At 47.8% G+C, this 13,547-nt stretch overlaps 1 protein-coding gene across 1 annotated transcript; it reads left to right on the top strand.

Annotated features, from left to right (window-relative positions):
* The first annotated feature begins 929 nt into the window (after window positions 1-929).
* Dnah3 (dynein heavy chain 3, axonemal) lies at window positions 930-13,471 on the top strand. The gene is made up of 11 exons (XM_018023388.2): window positions 930-1,271; window positions 1,365-1,577; window positions 1,650-2,012; window positions 2,084-2,294; window positions 2,366-2,593; window positions 2,655-6,479; window positions 6,563-6,868; window positions 6,930-11,969; window positions 12,032-12,189; window positions 12,259-13,033; window positions 13,091-13,471. The coding sequence occupies exons 1-11, from the start codon at window positions 1,009-1,011 to the stop codon at window positions 13,385-13,387; spliced, it is 11,679 nt and encodes a 3,892-aa protein (XP_017878877.2). The 5' UTR covers window positions 930-1,008; the 3' UTR covers window positions 13,388-13,471.
* The last annotated feature ends 76 nt before the right edge of the window (window positions 13,472-13,547 follow it).

Here is a 13,547-nt window from a genome sequence, read left to right as displayed (position 1 = left end):
CATTTCCATTAATTTATTAATCAGAATTATTCATTTTTACAATAAATTAGAGATATAAATTTTTATTAGAACCACAGCCTTCTTTAGGCTGTGTTAGAACTCTTACATACAATGACAAGAACATAGAAAGTATTTAAACTAGTCGCATATGAATTTCATCAACGCAAAATAAATTTATTTCACTGCTGACAAAGTTCTTTCTCGTTTGCGAACTTGAAGATGAGAAACTGATTCTTCGGATCTCCTTGGATCTCAGTTATCTAATTATAGACATCGATCGTTGTTATAATATTAATCAAGCAACGCGTTTCATTAATATGTTACTGCAGAGAGAAAATTTTCTCTCTGGTTACTACAATGATTAAAGAGTGTAATTGTAATGATTTTGAAAATCAATAAATGGGACCTCTCTCGCAATTATTATAAAAATGTAAATTTTATTTTTATATTTGATTTTGAATTTTTATTTCGTTTATTGTACTAATAAAAATATATAACAAACTAAGATAGTATTTGTACTAGTTATTTGTACAGCATTTGCCTTAGTTGCCATAGTTACCTTCGTGTTTACGACTTTCCACCCTCTTCCACGGACATTATTTACGTTTAACATACTTTTCTCAAATGAAGGTAATTAAATACATTAATATTTGCCTATACGAAATAAATAACTAAATAAATATTCCTACGATCTAGTTGTACGAAACAATATATATAGATAAGTTTTCTTTGTGACAGAAGATTATAATAAACGAAAATGAAAACGACGAACAGGAGGCCGTTCCAAGGTTCGCAAAGTATTCGTCGAGTAATATTATTAGTTTGCGAGATTTAGCAGATGGTACTTGGTCATGGGAAAAGAGTCAAAGGAATTACGTAAAACGATGTAAGCTCAGAAAACTGAGAAAGAGAAAACGCGAACAGATACCACCGGAGAAAGAGGTATTACGATTTTCTCGAAATCCGTGATTCCGTGAAATAGGAAACGGAAATTACACGATTAAGAGAATGATTCGAATGATAACATCACGTTTACAGTCGCGTGAAATAGTCGAAGCCGAAATTCCGAGATCGGTAGAAGAGAAGATCGCAGATATATTAGATAACATTAAAAGGAAGGAAGCAGCTGACAAGAGAGATGAGAAAGAAGAGGTGAAGCCATTGTATTTTAAAAATTATTGCTTGGACGCCAGCGATTTGGATTACTATGACAAGACGCATCTCGAGGAAGCAATTAAACATATCCCTTATAGACTGCGAAAAGTAAAAGAGTTCGTCTATAAAATTTCTAATTAAACCTCGTTCGATTTCGATATCTCTGCGCGAATTGGTAAGGTTTCCTAAAAAAAAATGTTTCATTCTAGTTTCGAAGAACAAATCGTGCAATTCGAGATAGAAATTATCGATACCTATAAACGATTCATTATAAAACGTCCACCATGGGAATATCCAATTTTTTATATACGAGCGCCGGTCCCGTGGCATCAGTCGAAAATAACTGCTGGTCATTTTATACAATACAATTTATTTATCGGAAACGAAATATTGAGAGACGTTCAAAATTTATATTTCCTCAAGTAAGTCCTCCCGCAGCACAGAGATGAAAATACTCGATTAATCGTGGATGGTAAAAAATGATTCGTGTTTAGATATAAGGACGTAACGATAATTAATCTCCGAGACATAGGACCGCTCCCTATCTTAGCCACCGAAATATTACCAAAAATAAATTCCTTATGCGATCAAAGTAAGGACCTGTTGATCAAACATTGGCTAGCCGATGTCGCCGAACTGTTTTTAGAAAAGAAACACGCCTGGTCGTGTTTGATCGAGTCGCATCACGATGCGTCGAGAGCATTGATCGAAAAATACTTTCGCAGTGTAAATACTCTTTTATCTAAACAGTTACGATTGATAATAATGAGAACCTTGTATATTATTCGAGATTTTTTTATGGAATATAGAGGTGGAAATTGTTTCGAAGGTGACTACGAGGATCTGATGTTTGTTAAGTAAGAGATCGATCGTTTCAAAATTGTCGCAGTGGCGAACGTGCGGAATTTTTACTGTAGTCACATTTTAGAACTCCCTTTGTAACAGTGATCGTCGAGCCGGAGCTCGGGACGTCGAATTTATACTGCAGACCGACTATTTTCGAAGTCCGCGAGATCATTTCAAATTGCGTTGACAACATTTTGCACGTCGGGATGGAGATCCCGAAAATCGAAGTGATCTTATTTCCCGAACTCGAGATGCAGCAGTGTCTCTTCCACGTGTCACGATACGAAGAATCGGTACTTATATCGACAATCAAACTTCTCGACAGCTTCTTGAATCTTTAATAACAGCATTGATGTTCGTTCAGGTTTTAAAAATAATCGATGACGTGTTGGTCGTGATCGGCGATCATCACACGGGGCCACAATTGTACTTAAAATGTTACGAACGTTTGTTGTACATCGTGGACGGCAAAGCGAAACGAGACTTGGATAACTTCTTCGAAATCGATCCTATGCCGTACCTGCACGAATTCGAACAAAAGATAAAGGGATACGACGAACTGAGAAAAGAGATCTGGGTCTTTCGCGACAAGGTAAAGGCACACAATGAGAGAGGAAAGGATTCTTGTTACAAACGGGTGTTTCTCGCTTCAGATACCGCTGAACATCGTCGAGATCGATTGCACGACCACAAACGATGTTCTCAGACAAATTCTTTACGAGCTACGCACGCAAATCTGCGATTTCTTCGCGGACGAGTTGCGAGCGAACAATCGTGACCTGTGCTCGAACTTCGATAAAATAGCGGAGACCATCTCGAAGATGCCCGAGAAGACTCAAGAGTTGGTCGAGCTGTACAATTTCTTGTGCGAGAGTCGAGACTCGACGATGTTCAACTTGCGCAGGCAGCTGGCACGTTCGATAGAGTTGATCCTGTTCCTGTTCAATTACCAACCGCCTACGAACGAAGACATACAGTTGAACACGCGCACGATCACGTGGCCGAAGGAGATGGACACCGTCATGGAGCTGGCCACCACCAGATTGAACATGAGGAAGGAGTACCTCGAGGAAGTGCTCCGTGTACGAAGGGAGAATTTCGAGCAGAGGGTACAAGCGATGAAGTACGCGATCGATCAGTTCAAGAAGAAGGACCCGCCGATGCTGACCATCGACGAGATGATGGAAGCGGTCGAAGAGATCGAGGAGATCTCCAGAGGGATGGAAGAAATGAGAAACGAGGTCGAGGGAATAAACGAAGAGGAGACATTGTTAGACATGGAACTGAGCCCGTACATAAATATACCCGTGATGTCTTCGGTGGTCAACTCCCTCGACACGCTCTGGCACACGGTGTTAGATTTCCACGTGAACTACGACAAGTGGTTCTACGGCCCGTTTTACGGGCTCGACGCCGAGCACGTCAAAGACGAGACGGACAACATCTGGAGAACGTTGTACAGACTGGCGCGTTTGATCACGGACATTCCTGGGGCGCGGAAGATCACCGAGGTGGTTCGAGGAAAAGTGGACAAATTCAAACAGTACATCCCTCTGCTGCAAATCATATGCACTCCGGGACTGGAGAAACGGCATTGGGATCAAATGAGTGCCGTCGCGAACGTGGAGATCGCTCTGACGGACGCGAGTTGCCTCTCGGACATGGTGGAGCTGGGGCTGTTGGTGCACGTTGCTAAACTCGAGGAGATATCCTCCGCCGCCGTCAAAGAGCACGGGCTTCTTCAGAATCTGCAGAGGATGAAAGGCGAGTGGGAGGAGGTCGAGTTCAACTTCACGCCTTATCGAGAGACCGGCGTTTTCATCTTGACCGCGGTGGACGACGTTCAATTGCTGTTGGACGATCATATCTTGAAAGCGCAGACGATGAGAAGTTCACCGTTCATAAAAGCGTTCGAACAGGAGATGCAGGCTTGGGAGAACAAGCTGTTGCTCATGCAGGACATCATCGATCAGTGGTTGACGTGCCAAGCCACGTGGATGTACCTGGAGCCGATATTCAGTAGCGAAGACATCATGCGGCAGATGCCGACCGAGGCGAAGAACTTCCGAAGGATGGACAAGATCTGGCGTAACATCATGTCGTACGTCGTCCAGAATCCACGGGTGCTCGAAGCTACCGCGATGTTGAACATGCTACAAGATTTCATACTGTGCAACACGCTGTTAGAGGAGATACAGAAAGGTCTGAACGAGTATTTGGAGAAGAAACGCCTGTTCTTCCCGAGATTCTTCTTCCTGTCCAACGACGAGCTGCTAGAGATACTGTCCGAGACGAAGGATCCTCAAAGGGTGCAACCGCACTTGAAGAAGTGCTTCGAAGGTATCAGTAGACTGCGCATCACTCCCGACGAAGAGATCATCGGCATGCTGTCCGACGAAGAGGAATACGTTCCGCTCAGCGCGAAGATCTATCCAGCCGACGCGAAAGGAATGGTCGAGAGATGGTTGCTACAAGTGGAACAGCAGATGCTCGCCTCGATTCGCGACATCGCCAAGGAGGCGATCATCTCTTACTTCGACACGATCAGGGAAGAATGGATGTTCTCCTGGCCCGGTCAGCTCGTGATCTGCTGCAGCCAGATACACTGGACCAGCGAGGTCTGTGAATCGTTCGAGACTCGCTCGACTCCGGAATACCTCCTACAGTGCAACAGTCAAATAGAAAGAACAGTCACCATAGTCAGAGGCAAGTTAGACCCTGGCGCCAGGATAACGATAAACGCTCTGATAGTGATCGACGTGCACGCGCGGGACGTCGTGCGTCTGCTCGTCGACAAGAGAGTGGGCGACGTGATGGACTTCGACTGGATATCGCAACTGAGATACTACTGGGTGGACGACGACGCCCTCGTCTGCATGGTGACGACCAACGTCTCGTACGCGTACGAGTATCTAGGGAATACTCCGAGGCTCGTGATAACTCCTTTGACCGATCGATGCTACAGGACGTTGATGAGCGCGTTGAAATTGAACCTCGGTGGTTCGCCGGAGGGACCGGCGGGAACCGGTAAAACGGAGACGGCCAAAGATCTCGCGAAAGCCGTCGCTAAACAGTGCGTCGTGTTCAACTGTTCCGACGGCCTTGATTACAAGGCGATGGGTAAATTCTTCAAGGGACTCGCGCAGTCGGGAGCGTGGTCCTGTTTCGACGAGTTCAATCGAATAGACTTGGAAGTCCTCTCGGTGATCGCGCAACAGATCCTGACGATACAAATGGCGATAAGTATGGGGTTGGAGAACTTCGTATTCGAGGGGACGGAGTTGAAACTGAATCCCACATGCTACATCATTATAACTATGAATCCTGGTTACGCCGGACGTCAGGAGTTACCCGACAACTTGAAAGTCCTGTTCCGTACGGTGGCGATGATGGTACCGGATTACGCTATGATAGGAGAGATCACTCTGTACTCGTTCGGCTTTATAGACGCGAAGAACCAAGCGGAGAAGATCGTTCACACGTACAAGCTCTGCTCCGAACAGTTGAGCTCGCAGAATCATTACGATTACGGGATGCGAGCCGTGAAGACGGTGCTCACGGCCGCTGGCAATTTGAAACTGAAGTATCCGACGGAGAACGAGGCGATTTTAGTCCTCCGAGCGATCATCGACGTCAATCTACCGAAATTCTTGGCTCACGACATACCTCTGTTCAATGGTATCTACACGGATCTTTTCCCGGGCGTCAGCCTACCGAAACCAGATCGAGACGAATTGATAGATCTGGCCAAGGTCGTTCTAGAGAAGCACAATCTCCAATCGACCGACTGGTACATGGAGAAAATTATTCAAATTTACGAAATGATACTGGTTCGTCACGGACTGATGATCGTCGGCCAGCCTCTGTCCGGGAAGACGAAAGCTTATCAGTGCTTGGCGGAGGCTCTGGGCGAACTGTCCGGCAAACGGAGAGCCACGATGAGGGAATCGCCGGCGGTTTATAAAATAATCAATCCGAAGGCGATCACGTTGGACCAGTTGTACGGTAGCTTCGACCCTGTGTCGCACGAGTGGAGCGACGGTGTCCTGGCGAACATCTTCAGGGAATACGCGCAGAGTATGTCGGTCGAACGGAAGTGGATCCTTTTTGACGGACCCGTGGACGCCGTATGGATCGAGAGCATGAACACAGTGCTCGACGACAACAAGAAACTTTGTCTGATGTCCGGAGAGATTATCCAGATGTCGTCGAAGATGAACTTGATGTTCGAACCGGCCGATTTGGAGCACGCCTCGCCGGCCACCGTCAGCCGATGCGGGATGATTTACATGGAACCATCTCAACTCGGTTGGCACGCTCTCTTCGGCTCCTACAAAACGTATCTTAAACAGAAGTTGCTTCTGGAGCAGTACGAACTGATTTTAGAATTAATCGAATGGTTGACAGAACCCGTTTTATTGTTCGTCAAACAATATTGTAAACAATTCATCGAGATGCCTGAACTTCATATGTTTCTGGTAAGTCGAGACAGTACTTTCATCGATACGATTACGTTGCACGAGATTACAGAGAATCGAGACGTGAAAAATTGCAATTTCAGTCGTTCACGAAACTGCTCACCGCGATGCTGGACGGAGAAACGCAGGTCAGCACCGTTTGGCTCCAATGCATTTTGTTGTTCAGCGTCGTTTGGGGTATGTGCTCGACGCTGACCAGCGAGAGTAGGAAGATCTTCGACGTATACTTAAGGGGACTGGTGCTCGGGAACGAGGAAGAATACCCCAAACCCAAAGCGTTTAAACTGACTAAACAGCAGATCTTCCCCGACAAGGGAATCGTTTACGACTGGATATACGACAAGAGAAACAATGGGCAGTGGATACCTTGGATGGACACCACTCTGCTGGTATTAATAAAATTACTCCGTTTCATAAAGTCAAGGACTCATATTCCCACTCCTATTTCAGATGTCCCTGTTGCCAGATCCGAAAACCAACGAATTAGTCGTACCGACGACGGAAGTAGTCATTCAGTATTTCTTCATGCGAAATCTCGTCGACAAAGCTGTACCCATTTTATTCGTCGGCCCGACCGGCACCGGCAAGTCCGTCATCGTGATGAATTACCTGCAATTCCTACCGAGGGACTTGTACCTGGAGAACATCGTGAACTTCAGCGCTCGGACCACCGCGGCTCAGACCCAGGAGATCGTCATGTCCAAGTTGGATCGTAGAAGGAAAGGTGTTTTCGGTCCACCGATGGGCAAGAAATGCGTGCTGTTCGTCGACGATCTCAGCATGCCGCAGGTAGAGATCTACGGTGCTCAGCCACCCATCGAGCTCATCCGTCAATGGGTGGACCACGGCCACTGGTTCGACTTGAAAGACATGACGATGCTACACTTGGTGGACATTTATCTGATCTGCGCGATGCTACCACCCGGCGGTGGCTCGAACGTGGTCACGCCCAGACTGACCAGACACATGCACGTCGTCGGCATCGACTTCTTCGAGGAGGCGACCATGACGAAGATCTTCTCTTCGATTCTGGACACTCATTTTGCCAAAGGGTTCGTTCCGGAAGTCTCCAGGCTGGGGAAGATGGTCGTCACCGCGACCATGGACATATTCCTCGGTGCTATAAAAACTTTTCTTCCGACGCCGGCCAAGAGTCATTACACGTTCAATTTACGGGACTTCAGCAGAGTGATCAGAGGTATATTAATGGTACCGGCGGTGAGGATGAAAGACCCGGACAAACTGATCAGACTTTGGGTTCACGAGGTGTACAGAGTGTTCCACGATCGATTGGTAGACAGCAACGATCAGGAATTACTGTTCGGTATGGTGCAGTACACCTGTTACGATCAACTGCGACAGCCGTTGAACAAGGTCCTCGCGAGATTGTTAACAGAAGAAGAGAACGAGATAAAGAGTTCTCACATACGCGATCTGTTCTTCGGTAATTACATGGAACCCGACGCTGACCCTAGATTATACGACGAGGTGGTCGATTTGGACGATCTTCAAGAGAAGATGGAGTACTATCTGACGGAGTACAACATGCTGTCGAAAACGCCGATGAACCTGGTGTTGTTCAGATTCGCGGTCGAGCACATTTCTCGAGTATCGCGAATCCTGCTACAGGAGAACGGACACGCTCTGTTGATAGGAATGGGTGGATCCGGCAGGAGTTCCTGCGCCAAGTTGGCGACCAGCATGTGCGAGTACTTGATATATCAAATAGAAATCACCACCGCTTACGGGCCTACGGAGTGGCGAGAGGACTTGAAGAGTTTGCTGTTGCGAGTAGGCTGCGACGGAAAGTCCACTTCGTTCCTCTTCGGCGATCACCAGATCAACGACGAGTCTTTCGTCGAAGACATAAATATGGTATTGAACACGGGCGACGTGCCGAACTTGTACAACACCGAGGAGAAAGCCGAGATCTTAGACAAGATGACGAACGTGATCCACAGCACCGGTGGACGAAAAATCGAGGTGACACCGATGATACTTCATCAGCTCTTCTTAGAGAGAATAATGAAGAATCTCCACTGGATCCTGACGATGTCTCCCATAGGAGACAAGTTCCGAAATCGTTTGAGAATGTTCCCGTCTCTGATCAATTGTTGCACGATCGACTGGTACATGATCTGGCCGGAGGACGCTCTGGAGAAGGTGGCTCGGATGTCGTTGAAGAACGTCGACATCAGCCAGGCTCTGCGAGAAAAGTGCGTCGGTGTATCGAAACAATTTCACACGAGCATCGCCGTGGCCAGCGAGGATTATTACAGAACGCAGGGCAGGAGATATTACATAACGCCCACGAGCTTCCTGCAGCTGATAAAATCGTTTTGTTCCTTGTACGGCCGGAAGATCGACCAGATCACGCTGCAGCAGATGCGATACGAGACCGGGCTCGAAAAGTTGGATTTCGCCGCGAGCCAGATAGCAGTGATGAAAGTAGAGTTACAGGAGCTGCAGCCAAAGCTTCTGGCTCAGTCTGAGCTGAGCAACAAGCTGATGGTCAGGATAGAACAGGACACTATTAATATCGAAGCTAGGAAGGAAGTCGTCGCGGCCGAAGAAGCGTTGGCGAACGAAGCTGCAGCCGCGGCTCAGGCGATAAAAGACGACTGCGAGAGCGATTTGGCGGAAGCTTCGCCCGCGTTGGAAGCTGCCTTGGCCGCGCTGGACACTTTGAAACCGGCCGACATCAGTATCGTGCGTTCCATGAAGAGCCCGCCGGCAGGCGTGAGGCTGGTCATGGAAGCTGTGTGCGTTTTGAAGGGAGTGAAACCTGAGAAAGTGCAGGACCCGGCGACTGGTCAGACCGTCGAGGACTACTGGCCGGCTTCCATAAGAATATTGGGTGACATGAAGTTCCTCGACAGCCTGAAGAACTTCGACAAGGACAATATACCGCCGGCGTACATGAAGAGGATTCGCGAGAAGTTCATGAACGATCGTAGCTTCCAACCAGAGGCTATCAAGAAGGTCTCGACCGCCTGCGAGGGTCTCTGCAAATGGGTGCGAGCAATCGAGGTGTACGATCGCGTGATCAAGGTCGTGAAACCGAAACAGGCGATGCTGGCAGAGGCCGAGGCAGCTCTCGCCTCGCAGATGGAAGCGTTGAACGCTAAGAGAGCGCTTCTTCAAGACGTCAGTCAGAAGTTGCAGTCGTTGAACGACGAGTTCGCCGAATGCATGAGAGAGAAGAAGAAGCTCGAGGATCAGATCGAGTACTGCATGAAGAAACTGGACAGAGCTGAGAAATTGTTGGGCGGATTGAGCGGTGAGAAGAACAGGTGGCAGGAAGCTGCAGCTACATTGGGCGCGAGTCTTCGTAACGTGATCGGTGACGTTCTACTGTCCTCCGGTGTGATCGCTTACTTCGGAGCTTTCACGATCGACTATAGAAACAAACTGATCTCCCAGTGGCACGAGTCTTGTATGAAAGTCGGAATTCCTTGCAGCAAACAATTCAGTCTGATAGATATTCTTGGGAAACCGGTGGAGATCCGAGCTTGGGTCATCTTCGGTTTGCCAGCGGACAACTTCTCCGTGGACAACGGTATCATCGTACAGAACGCGGATCGCTGGCCACTGATGATCGATCCTCAGAATCAGGCTAACAAGTGGATCAAGAACATGGAGAAGGAGAACAATCTAGCGGTGATCAAACTGTCCGATCCGAGTTACGTGAGGATAGTAGACACTAGTATACAACTCGGTATACCTGTGTTGTTGGAAAACATCTTGGAAGAGATAGACGCGGTGTTGGAGCCGGTGCTGTTGAAAAACGTGTACAAGGAACGCGGTATTTCGTACATAAAATTCGGCGAGAACGTCATAGAGTACAGTCCGGACTTTCGATTTTACATAACGACGCGTCTGAGGAATCCGCATTACTTGCCGGAGGTCGTCGTAAAAGTGACGCTGCTGAACTTCATGATCACCCCGCAGGGGCTTCAGGACCAGTTACTGGGTATCGTCGTGGCTAAGGAACTGCCCGTTCTCGAGGAGCGGAAGAATCAGTTGATCGTCGAAGCTGCGAACAACAAGAGAATACTGAAGGAGATCGAAGACAAGATCTTAGAAGTTCTGTCAGCTTCCGAGGGGAACATCTTGGAAGACGAAACGGCGATCACGATACTGTCGACGTCGAAGATGCTGTCGGAAGACATCCAAGCTAAGCAAGAGGTAGCTGCGAAGACGGCGTTAGAGATCGACAACGCTCGTAACAAGTATAAACCGGTGTCCGGGCACGGCTCCGTGCTGTTCTTCTGTATCTCCGAATTGACGAACATCGACCCGATGTACCAGTACTCGTTACCGTGGTTCATTCATCTGTACGAGATGTCGATAGCCAACAGCGAGAAGAGCAAAGATCTGGCGCAGCGAATACACAGCCTGAACACATATTTCACAGCCAGCATTTATAGAAACGTGTGTCGTTCTCTGTTCGAGAAGGACAAATTGATATTCTCTTTCGTCCTGTGCGTCGGTTTAATGCGAGCGAGGGACGACGTGGAAGAAGAGCTGTGGACGTTTCTGTTAACAGGCGACGTGGCCCTGGACAATCCTTACCCGAATCCCGATCCATCTTGGCTCACAGATAAATCTTGGGCGGACGTGGTCGGAGCCATGAATTTACCCGGCCTCACGAGGTTCAAACACTCGCTCGAGACGCAGACGGCCAAATGGAAAGTTTACTACGACTACACGAATCCCCAGGACGAATCGTTTCCTCCGCCGTTCGAAGACGTGGGCGAGAGTATGACGAAGCTGGTGATACTGAAGTGCATCAGGCCGGACAAGATCGTGTCCGCCGTGCGAATGTTCGTCATTCATTACATGGGGCAATTTTTCGTCGAACCGCCACCGTTCGATCTTCAAGCTTGTTACAACGACTCCACTAACGTGACGCCTCTCATTTTCGTCCTCTCGCCTGGTTCCGATCCGATGGCCGGACTAATTCGATTCTCGGAGGATTACGGAGTGCCGAAAGAGAACTTGATGACGATATCGTTGGGTCAGGGTCAGGGACCGATCGCGTGGAACATGATCGAGAGGGGTATAAAAAGCGGAGAGTGGGTGGTGCTTCAGAACTGTCATTTGGCCGTCTCGTGGATGCCGGAGTTGGACAGAATCTGCGACGAGATCATCATACCGGAGAACACCCACCCAAAGTTCCGACTGTGGTTGACCAGTTACCCGTCGAAAGACTTTCCTATCTCCATCCTACAAAACGGCGTCAAAATGACCAACGAGCCACCGAAAGGATTGAAGAACAACTTGTTGAGAAGTTTTATGAACGACCCGATATCAGATCTCAAGTTCTTCAACAACTGCACCAAAATAAACGAATGGAGAAGGCTGCTGTTCGCTCTGTGCTTCTTCCACGCGGTCGTACAAGAGAGAAGGAACTTTGGTCCCCTGGGTTGGAACATTCCGTACGAATTCAACGAATCCGATTTGCGCATCAGCGTTTTGCAATTGCAGGTAAGGTCACAGAGTCAGCTTCTGGGTATCGGTAAACGTGCATTTCATTATCACTTCCTCAGCTGTTTTTAAACGACTACGACGATGTGCCGTTCGAAGCGCTTCTGTACTTAACGGGTGAATGCAATTACGGTGGTCGCGTGACCGACGACAAGGACAGACGTCTGTTGAATGCGATATTAAAGAATTTTTACAATCACGACGTCATTGAGGATCCGAAGTGAGTCCTGCGATTCCATTAAAAACGTTTACTATACGTTCTTTGCTCACGCATCATTTATTTGTACAGCTACTGTTTTTCACCGAGTTGCATATACCGTCTGCCCGAGTACACTGACTACCAGGGATGTCTCCAGTATATTCGTAGCCTGCCGATTAATCAACAGCCGGAGGTGTACGGTCTGCACGAGAATGCGGACATAACGAAAGATAATCAGGAATCGGCGCAGCTACTCAGAGGAGCTTTGTTGACTCAGCCGCACATAACTGGAGCCGGAGTCGAGAGAGACGTAGACGATTTGGTGTACGCTCTGTGCGACGACATTTTGACGAAAGTGCGCTCGCGATTCAACGTGTTGGAGGTATCGAAGAAGTACCCGGTGCTCTACATGAACAGCATGAACACTGTTCTCCGTCAGGAGCTTATTAGGTTCAACAGTTTGATCGACGTGATCAGAAGTACACTGGTAGACGTACAGAAAGCTATCAAGGGTTTGGTTCTGATGTCCTCCGACCTGGAAGAGGTCTTCTTCAGCATGAGTATAGGCAGAGTACCTGCTACCTGGGGCAAAAAGTCGTACCCTTCCTTGAAACCCCTCGGAAGTTACACCAACGATTTATTGGACAGAATTGCATTCTTTCAAGACTGGATAGACCACGACGCGCCGCCCGTCTTTTGGATATCGGGATTCTTCTTTACTCAGTCGTTTCTTACGGGCGTCTTGCAAAATTACGCGCGCAAGCACAAAATCCCGATCGACAGACTGGACTTCGAATTCGAAGTAACTTCATACGAAGCTGGCGATACTGTCCCGAGCGAGCCGGAGTACGGAGTTTACATAAGGGTAAGCCTGTCACCGGCAACGTAAAGTGCGACTGGAAGATGCAATTGGAAATTTCAGGGCCTGTTCTTGGAGGGAGCGAGATGGAACAGGGAGACCAAAGAGATGGACGAATCGAAGCCGAAAATTATGTTCGATCTGCTTCCCATAATATGGCTGAAACCCGGGGTAAAAGCCCAGTTCGTTATCGGAAACGTGTATCATTGTCCCGTGTACAAGACGAGCGAAAGACGCGGGGTTTTAGCCACCACCGGTCATTCTTCCAATTTTGTATTATATATTTTACTAACGACACGAATCGATGAGGTACATTGGATTAAGAGAGGAGTGGCCGCTCTGTGTCAATTGGACGATTAAATTCTCGGGGAATATTCGACTGTTCGTGAGTATGCGAGGTATTCGAGATTCAACGAAAACAAATCGAAGAACGGTAACTAACTACACTATAATAGATAATTTTAAATGCATGGCTCTTCACTTACCTTGTAAGAAAAAGTGTCAAAAACGGCGAATCAGA

The sequence above is a fragment of the Ceratina calcarata genome, unplaced genomic scaffold (genome assembly GCF_001652005.2).
Source record: "Ceratina calcarata isolate Rehan_Ccalc_2016 unplaced genomic scaffold, ASM165200v1 scaffold304, whole genome shotgun sequence".
NCBI classification, from domain to species: domain Eukaryota; kingdom Metazoa; phylum Arthropoda; class Insecta; order Hymenoptera; family Apidae; genus Ceratina; species Ceratina calcarata.
This window is presented reverse-complemented; position numbering and strand designations above follow the sequence as displayed.

Coding starts and splice junctions, on each gene's coding strand:
- Dnah3 (XM_018023388.2), top strand. CDS start 1,009: ATGATTCGAATGATAACATCACGTTTACAGTCGCGTGAAATAGTCGAA. Junction 2,295..2,365: donor TGTCACGATACGAAGAATCG/GTACTTATATCG, acceptor ATGTTCGTTCAG/GTTTTAAAAATAATCGATGA. Junction 6,480..6,562: donor CTGAACTTCATATGTTTCTG/GTAAGTCGAGAC, acceptor TTGCAATTTCAG/TCGTTCACGAAACTGCTCAC.